The sequence below is a fragment of the Sander vitreus genome, chromosome 1 (genome assembly GCF_031162955.1).
Source record: "Sander vitreus isolate 19-12246 chromosome 1, sanVit1, whole genome shotgun sequence".
NCBI lineage: Eukaryota > Metazoa > Chordata > Actinopteri > Perciformes > Percidae > Sander > Sander vitreus.
In genome coordinates this window covers 24458494-24468387 of record NC_135855.1, presented here as the reverse complement: position 1 = coordinate 24468387, position 9894 = coordinate 24458494, and the positions used below count along the sequence as shown (strand labels likewise).

The following is a 9894-nucleotide window of genomic DNA, read 5'->3' as shown; positions in this document are numbered from 1 at the left end:
TGAACCTACACGTTTTATTGAGCCACCCATGGGCGACGGCTGTGGTTGTGGGAGACGTTGACACTTTCTCCTTCGGAAACTCCTCATGTCAGTTTTTTCCCCCGTTGGATTCACAGTGGCGTCGCCAGCGAAGCACAAGTAACAACGGAGAAAACCGTGACAGACTGAGGGACATCCTTGTTGCCACAGCAACTAGCCGAAACATGATTTCCGGTTTGAGGAGTGACTTTTCAAAATAAAACAAGTGCTCTCATTTTATGTTGCTCGTTGGGATGAATTTACATGAAAGTGTAATGGTCCAAACTGTGTTTTCACGTACACAATCTACTACATTGCTGGATTCTAGGTTTCTAATGCACAGCTAGAGAGTCTGTCCCAGCAAGACTGTTCTGGGTATTGGAAAAGCTCCCATATTGATATTTGGTTTAGCTAAACTAATACATTTTGTATGTCATCAGTGGTGTATCTACAATATGGCTTGTTGCAATATTTGTTCCATCAGAGATGTGGTTGGGGTTTTCTTGAACATTTATGAGAATTTAAGTCCACAAATTGGCACACTGTCCCATACATGCAACTGATCTATGGCTGTTTCCCTACATGGAATATTGCCAGATATGTACACGTTAAATATGGGGAAAGGGCCTCAACCATATCTATGTCCTCAACAGGGTAGAAATAGCAGGTTCTTGTCACAGTCATGAAAACAAATGTATAATTGATCATTAGAACAGACCAATAGACTACTCCTATTCTATCTGTAGTCACTGTTTGTCTACTCAGTATGTCTATATATACAATCATTCCTGATTGTCTAATAATATTATTTTTAGTCAGTGTCATTTGATAGCCTACTGTGTTGACAATTATACTATGCTCATTTTTGATAAGCTCAGACAGTCGGTATCTAAAATTGTACACACACACATGGTTTAGCTGGTTATATCTCTTATCTTTTGCTTCTTTAACTTATAACATTTAATATTTACTTAATTGTATGTGTTTTCTTCATTACTGCTACTGTTTATCCATATTGTCTTTTATGTACAGCTATTTCTGTCTACTTTATGTATGACACCTATTGTCTGTCGTGGAAGGGAAATCCCTCCACTCTTGCTCTTCCAGGTGTTTCTTCATTCAAATGCCGGTTCGGGTGGGGAGCCTTTATAATGAAAACCTGCAACCGGAAGTCCTTTTTGGTAGCTGCTGCTAACTTGATTGTGGACACAAAAAACTGCGAAATCAAGGAGAGGGACAGCGCCCAGAATAACTGTAAACCTCTGCAAACTGTGTGGAGCATCGCCTTGGAAATGAGACTTCGGTCATATTCTCCGGGGTGTCGGACATTAAAACAGAGGTAGGGGGGCTGCAGCTTATCGGCAAGGTCACAACAAGATGAAGCCTGTTAAATTTTTCTCTAGATGGGCATGAGTCCGTCCGACGTGAAGTTGCTTTCCTGTGATGGTATCGAAATTATATCCGCCAGCTGGCTGTGATGGACTTAATCCATATTTGTCCCTGCTGTTTTTTAGTGTTTATTGTTAGTTGTAGGACCGACACTTTCAGTGAACAGGATGTTGTTGTTGGGGGGGGTCCTGGTGTAGAACGGGAGTGGACTTTTTTGTGGCCTGTGATGAGCTCTGGGGGCTGGGGTGGGATATGTACGGAATACAAAATCTGGCACGACACCGTTTCCCTAAATTAGCTGTTTGAGATCCATAATTTGCTGCTTTGATTTAAGTAAAGAGCACGGCCGTGATGTGTGAGCGTGTTGATCCGACTCATTGGCCTGCTGCCGCCGGTTTAGGCTAATCCAGTAATCTGGAGTAGAGGTGGTTGCATTTTATTGTAACACCGTTACCCCGCATCCTCCTCCTCTTCCTCCTTAAAAGACCCACAAAGTATGGATGAACACTGGTCTAATGGGGTGTGAACTACGCAGTTGTTTATATCTGCACTAATGCTCCCTGAACCCAGTGATTAGTGGTTCAACTGATCGAAAGAAAATCAATTACTTCCAGTAATGATTATGATTGATCTCTAAACGTTACTTACATGACTTTCTTCCAATATCTAGGCTAACTAACACTGTTTTTTTGGCATTTGGTCTGATTAAACGGAATTTCAGACATCACTTATGGCTGTGGTACATTGTGATGTTACATGAATTAGTTAATCAACAGAAAATTAATCTTCAACTATTTTGATTATAATTGACTAATGGTTTAGGTCATTTATCAAGCAAAACTATCAAGGATTCACTAATTACAGCTTTTTGAATGTGAAACCTTTGTCTATATTATTCCATTGTTTGTTTTTATACACATTTTCTAGTCTATTCAACTATTGAGATGGACATTTTTACTTTTTTGTGACAATTTATAGACCAAACAAACAATTGTTCAATAAAAAAAATCAGCTTCTAATGAAAATGGTCATTAGTTTCAGCCCTATTCAGTGATTGATTCATTTGTCAAAAGTAACCCATGAATAAAAATGATTCTGAGATGGTTGTAGGCCTAAACTACTGGCTAAACAAGGCTGCATGTGCTTGTGAATGCAGTGAGTGCACCAAAGGCTTTTTTAAACAAAACTCCAGTCTTGTGAGGTGATTGGAAACAGTGTCCTCTTTGTTCACTCTGCTCTAAAGAGAGGATTAATCCAGTTAATGATCCCTAATGTAAGGGAAGGAATAAAAGCACATCTGACAGAGAGGAAACGGAGTTATCAATATTACTGAAGTCTGCTGAGCTATTTATGGGTGGGTGGGAGTGTGTAAGATGTGTGTATCATCATGATGACTTTGCACTTTCGTAGCTGTGCCCACCTCAGTGTGCAGAACCGAGTCCTGCACATGTTCTTTGGCCATGTTTAGCAAAAGGTGGTTGGTGCTGGGTTTTTTTTTATCCGTAAAGGCTCTCTGGTATGGCACCCTTTCTTTGCCATATTCTAACCCCTGACCAACTCCAGTTAATCCTCCCAGTGTGCAGCTAAGATTAGCGGTTTAACTAAACCCCCGGCCTGGTGCACCCCGAGCCCACGTCCTCATTGTGTGGCAGGAGAACACAGCAGGGTGTATACAGCTTATTCTCACACCAGCAATGTTGTCCCTAACAAGGCTTTGATCATGTAAGACCATAATCTGTGTGTTATATTTCCAACAGGTGGAACATTTGATCTAATCTGTTATAATGAGACACATTTCTCTCCTGGTTTTGAGTTTAGTGTAAGACAATGGGCAGCAGATGTCACCAGTAGCTCTGTCCTGTGTTGGCTCATTCACAGATCCAAATATTTATCTCCTGCTTGACGGCTTTAGTTTAGTTTAAATCTGTAATCTCTTTTGTGACTAGATTAGCTCATGCACGACCCGCTCTTCCTATAGTTTCCCCCGGCCTTTGGCATCACCCTAATATTTAATGACTTAACTTCAAGTAGAAAAAGGGTCAGTTTTTACCCCCTGGCACACAGAGGAGGGTTGGTTTTATATTCTTGGGCCAAACTTCTGTGTAGAATTTCCTGTGTAGAGTCAGCCATGAGACTTCCTGTACTGTGGTGTTGGATGTGGAGGGGGTGGAGAAGTAGGGAAGGAAGGGGAAGAGAAGCACAAGCAGACTGTACTCCTTACTGTTGTCAGTGGTGGCCACTGTGGTTGCTACATGCATGTCGTTCACTGTCTCAGACTTTCAACAAAACAATTTGGCCACACCAAGGAAGTGAAAGAGTAGCTTATATCCTCTTTTTTTTTTTTTTTCTTCTCTCCACTAACAATGTTTCCTCCAGTGACCTCTGTAATTATCCGAATCTCTGATAATCACAAAGTAGGAGCAAAAAAACAGTGAGGTATGAATTGAAGAGGGACATTTTTGTCTCTAATGTCTCCTTTTTATATAATTACAGGACATGTCCTTCGGTTTGTTAAAGCCACAGTGCTACACTCAACTCTCCCAGCATGCTACAGTAGTGACAATCTCTCTCTACTCAGCAGGTGAGCAGAACTCTCTGTCCTGCCAGTTTCCTTGATGCCCATCTTGAAGGTGCTTTAATTGAAATAACCATGAAGGCCTTATCAAAAAATGATCCCATGTTCCTCTACCTCTCTCAGCACTGTTTGATCCAAGAGAAACGTGCCTTGTAAGGAAGCAGGATGTTCACAGGCTCGACCAAACTGCCACCCACTAAAACCCCGCAGCCCGAGCGGCTGGATGAAGTGTATGCTGCCTTACGCAGAGGCTTACAGTGAGTAAACACTTCTCAGGCTCTGTTTGCATTCATTCCATTGGATGGCTGCCAGTTGGAAATCACTGAATATGCAGGATACAAATGCTTTTGACTCTGAAAATGAAGACGTAACTGTGATGGGGTTTTTGTTGTCAGGTCATACCTCCAGGTCCACCAGCTGGAGCTGGACAGTCTGGGTCAGCAGACCAGAGAGAACAAGAGGAACGGTCGTTTGGTGAGAGCTCACATAGTCAAACCAGTCACACCAGTATTGACTCATTCAGTACCAGGCTGGATTCTGTTGTCTCCCATCCTCAGTCAGGATGTTAATTTGACACTTTGTGATGCTAATTTTTTAATTTTCTTTGCAGGGGTCTTTGTATGAGTTGGATAAGGTGAGTTTCATCCACACCTGTTGTATACAGATGTGAAGAGAGACTTTCTGCATTAGTTTGTCATTTATTTCTTTTCTTTTTTTTGTAGCAAGTGAAAGCCATAGAGAGGTTTATGCGTCGCCTGGAATTCCACCTCAGCAAGGTGTGTATTTATATGAGGAATTGATTAAATAAATGATAGATCTTTTTTATTTAAAGCTGCACTAATCAAAATGTTATTTTAAAACGATGGATCAAAGGGCTATGTGAAATGTGTCATTTAATTTAATATAGATATTAGTATCAAATCATAGCAAGAGTTATCTCAAGACACTTTACAGTTAGAGTAGGTCCAGTGCCTAATTTGTAAAGTGGGAGGTCCCGGAGCGCAGAGGGGGGGTGGATCCGGCGACTCAAAACGGGGGTTGGAGGTAACGGAACCACAAAAAAAATTACATTGCCTATGTAGCTTCTCTGACTCTGACTAAAAAAGCCTAAACAACGCTGTGTGTACATCAGGGCAATGTTTATTTTTATTTCAAAACATGCACTGCAAAAAATAAAAATACACTGCAACGATCGTTTTCACAAGCAGCAATTAAATTAACCAAAAAACCCACCGTACCATACTGCAAGCTAGAGTGAAATGAGGCTATAACAGCAATCTCAACCAGCACAAGCGCTTGTTTCACTTGAAGTGCAGCGCCACGCTGTTGAAGTGCCTCCCCTCCCTCCCTCCCTCCCTCCCTCCCTCCGTCCCTCTCCCCCCTCCGTCTTACCCTGAAAATTAAAATTTCAAAACGCAAGATTTTTGTGGAACTTCAATGGAGAATAAAGATTAACAAGACAGATAACAACATTGAACACTACACAAACCGTAATTTATTTTTTTCATTTAGGCGATTAATTTTTCATAGTGACACAGGAGGTACCGGAATAAAAAAGGTTCCGGATCCAACGTTGGAGGTGCTGGAACATGTTCCGGCTCAAATTAAGCCCGGAGTAGGTCTAGACCACATTCTATAATGTACAGAGACCCAACAATTCCATTTGTAACAACAACACAGAGAATTACCACCTGCCAGATGTTTCCCTTTAGAAGTTGGTGGAGACCAAATCGGAGATAAATGAGTACATATTGGACTTAAATTCATTAGATGGACACAAACACGACTCTGAATGAATGCTAATGTCTCCATTAATTCTGTCAATGCTGTGTTTACATCTTGTTCCACTGCTCCAAAGTGCTTTAATTATTACATAGAAATTATGATTTTTCAAAAAAGATCTTTTTCATAAAATAACCAAGGCACTAAATAAAAGTAAATTTGTTTATAATATTCATTTTCATTCTCTCTTCAGGTGAGAATCTAACATTACATTCATTTTGAAACTTGTGTGTTTTTGTAATATTTCCAGGTTGAGGAGCTGTACGATGCTTATTGTATACAGCGGCGACTGCGTGATGGAGCAAGTAAGATGGTGGCGGCCTTTAACTCTGCCACTGGCAGCAAAGAGGCCAGAGAGAGCCTGAGTGAAGCCAACAAGGGCTACAGGGAATGTACAGAGGTAAGTGACTGAGCTGATGTCAGTGTGTTTGTATGTTTCAGCGTGTACACTGGGTGTGGTTCTCTGTGCTGTACTTTATTTCTATTTAAAGTAGATATCAGACTATGCACTGTATATTCTAATGTTCTAACAAATCTCAGTTACGTTATTCAAACCGTTCCCTCCATCTTTCTCTGCAGCACATGTGCTCACTTGAGAGTGAATTAGAAAGCCAGATGGGAGAATTTCACGTCAAGATGAAGGGTGAGTCCCTTTCTACCACTTCTTATTTTCTCCACTCTGCATTGTCCAGTTCTCATATTTCTTGTTCATTTGGGATTTTTTTTTTTAGGCCTTGCTGGCTTTGCACGGCTGTGTGCTGGTGACCAGTATGAGGTAAGAAACACAAATACAAGCACGTAGACACAGACAACGTAGTCTCTGCGTCCGCTGCATCACATCAGCTGTTTTTTGGCCCCATCAGGTCCTAATGCGTTATGGGCGGCAACGCTGGAGGCTAAGAGGCCGTGTAGAAGTCAAGCAGATATGGGACAGTGAAGAGTACATCTTCATGCCTCTCGTCACAGAACTGCTGTCTATCAAGGTAATGAAATCGGCTTTAAAAGGGCAAGGCTAGCGTTATTCCTAATTTTTCTTATGGTTAACAAATCCCATGGAAAGACTAAAACCAATAGCGTGTGACTTTCCTAACCTGTCTGTGGCCACTAGTTCCTAAGACATAATCTTCAAACAGGTCACAAATGCATACTTTCATTATTAAAAAGGCAAAATATTTAACTAAGAGTTGTTTTTTGCAAATGTAACTCAAACAGCAGTAAACAGTGCATTTGTTGTGGACTATTTTCAGCTGTGCATTAATACATATTTGCTTCTTTAGTGAGAATTCTACAGCAGCAGCATGCAGTATGTGTGATTGACTCAAAATAAACTACAGTACAATATGTTTTATCGCCAGCCTTATCATTTGAGTTACTACATTCATTCTCACAAAATGCCAGCTTTAGCTTTTTGTCTTCTGTTGTTAAGTTCCCATGGTCTCTGCCTATCCTCATTTCTCTGAGGTTTGCATGTTTTGGTTGTCAAGGTGACGGAGCTGAAGAGCCTGGCCAATCACGTGGTGGTGGGCAGCGTGTCCTGCGAAATGATCGACCTGTTCTGCCCGCTGCCCCAGACACTCGCCGTGGATATCAACGACCTCGGGACAGTGAAGCTGAACTTGGAGGTCACATGGAGGTATTTAAACCTCTCATGGTCTCTTTTATTTTTGTAATTTAACATGTTTAATCAAGTGTGTTTTGCTCTGTTTTTCACTCTTTGTCCTGCTTTGATTTTGTTTTTCAGTCCGTTTGATAAGGACGACCAGACATCCTCCACGAGTACAGTTTCCAAACGGCTGCTGTCCAATCAGAGCCCTCCTGACACGCCATCTATGCGGGAGCAGGTGTTTTATGTGAGTCACATTAAAAGGAATATTCTATCAGCATTTTCCACAAACAACAATCCACCACACCTGTTTTGTTACACCACTAGTTTATACTTTATTAGGGGTTTGTAAACCATTAACATTTTTACAACATATACTGTTTATTTCATCTTACTGATGGCTATTATTACTGTCATTTCAATGGCTTGTTCTATTTCAGCTGCTCCCCAACTGCTTTGTGTGTAGCGGTAGCACTGATGTATGTGAGAAGATACACAGAGATCTGTGTGTTAGGACATGTGGCTGTGGGAGTGCCGTGCCTAATGCGAGGAGAATGAATGATAGCAGTAGCGGGACGTGTGACAGCAGCAGCATGTATGAACGGAGCTGTGGTCCCTGTAGCTGTTTAATAGTGGTTGAGTAGAGCTCCAATATGTCCCTCCTCTTCCCCACCTCGCTGAAGAGCATGCCCCGATGTTGGCCCAGACAGAGCCGCTCACGGGTGGAGACGTTCCATGATGTCTTGGCGGACAGGACGGCGTCCTTGCGTTGTGAATTCAGCCGTACAACACCCAGATTCACCTCTGTACAGTCGGTGTGTTGGGACGTAGATGTAGTTATAGACCAAACAATAGATGGATAAGAATACAATAGATAATAGAAAAAGCCTGATCATAGAGCTGCTAGATTATAGAAAAAATCATAATCACGATTATTTTGGTCAATATTGAAATCACGATTATTTAACACAATTACTCATTGTCTTTTGGAAAGATGTTGCAATTATTGAACTTAAAAAAACAAATCAAATCAACAGTGAAAACATCTAGAACTGTGAAATTTCCCTTCATACTTTTGCTGTTGGAACCTTTGTTTCCCCCCCCCAGTCAGAACAGAAGCCAAATAAGAGTTTACTTGCAAAACGTAATCAATGTATCTGTTTTTGTAATCATTAGGAGCCGAAATCTGAAGAAAGACAATCAGACATTTTGTCAGCTGCAACATGGCTATATTGTTTGTTTTTTTCAAATTTTATTTTTTGAGTTATTCTAAAACAACAAACTTACATTTTTATTTCCTGGTGCAGATACTGCTGTATATATGATTATGTGTAAGATTGTTAAGGTTTACTAAATAATCACTGCCTTTGTCAATGAATTGAGAGATTTTTTCTTTTGAATATAAAAATCAAGAAAACGGCAAACGTTAATAATCATTTAGTGTAAAATATTACAAATAATCACGTGACCAGAGCCCAAAATGATATATTAACATTGCCTACATTTTGTAGTCTAAAAAGTAATATATTCAGTTTATATTATTATGCAACAAAATCTGTACGCGTGAATCTCCAAATAGCAAATGTTTGCTGTGTTTATAGTTGGTAAATGATTTATATTTAATTAATCCCAATGAATCCTAATCATTTAACATTTAGTTCCACTCCATATATTTAGTCTTGGTTGCCCCCCTTTCAATGCCTCTGATTAATGAGTTTGTCAGTTGTATTTATCATATGCATATTCTTTTTTTGACGTCATTTGGTAACCAACATGTACACAAAACCTGTAATTCTGCTGTATATAGACACAACAGTGATTAATAAGTCTAATTAACGGTCTCTCGGGCTTGTTTCCCGTCTAGTCTCTGCTAAAGCGACAGGGAGAAATGGAGAACGGGACCGTCTGGTCCAACTCCTCTGAATCCTCCGACGACTCCTCCAGTCCGGCCTTGGCTCACCCCGCTCAGAGGCTGACGGCCTCCAACATGCTGCAAACCACTCTCACCACTCAGCTGTCGTTCACGCCGCACAAGTCCAGCGCGTCAACGCCGTCGCTCTCATCCAACCAAGAGGAGGATGAGACAGAAGCCGGGGAGGTTTTCTGTCAGACGGACGTGGTTCTCAACGGCCATCTGCAGACTTCCTGCTCTCATAGTCCAGACTGTACTGTGACTGATAGAGCGTCTGTCAAATCAGCTGACCTCTCTGAAACCTCAGCAGACCTGAGCTGCTCATGCCCAGATGTTTCCTCTGTACCTCCTGTGTCGCTGATGGAGACAATGGATTTGTCTGAAAGTGGCGTCCCACAAGTGTGTATTTCAGCAGTGGAGGTAAAAGACGACGCTGTGAGGACTTGTCAGTGCAGGCTGGACAGACTGAAGCAGAAATAGAGGACAGCATCACAGAGGCAGGAGAGGGACGCCAGGTAGAAGCATCAGAGAAACGCAGTGAGCCATATCAGTCCGTCCAGGAGTCAAAACAACTGGAGGCCGCACAGACGGTAAGTTTCATTTACTCTTTTTTAA

The 9894-nt window shown here is 41.4% G+C and overlaps 1 protein-coding gene across 1 annotated transcript; it reads left to right on the top strand.

The window, feature by feature from the left end:
* The first annotated feature begins 1197 nt into the window (after positions 1 to 1197).
* LOC144517382 (rho family-interacting cell polarization regulator 1-like) lies at positions 1198 to 9843 on the top strand. Its single transcript, XM_078249480.1, has 13 exons — positions 1198 to 1357; positions 3901 to 3988; positions 4106 to 4239; positions 4378 to 4456; positions 4593 to 4616; positions 4705 to 4758; positions 6015 to 6164; positions 6344 to 6407; positions 6496 to 6539; positions 6628 to 6747; positions 7249 to 7397; positions 7506 to 7614; positions 9232 to 9843. The coding sequence occupies exons 3-13, from the start codon at positions 4148 to 4150 to the stop codon at positions 9757 to 9759; spliced, it is 1413 nt and encodes a 470-aa protein (XP_078105606.1). The 5' UTR covers positions 1198 to 1357; positions 3901 to 3988; positions 4106 to 4147; the 3' UTR covers positions 9760 to 9843.
* The last annotated feature ends 51 nt before the right edge of the window (positions 9844 to 9894 follow it).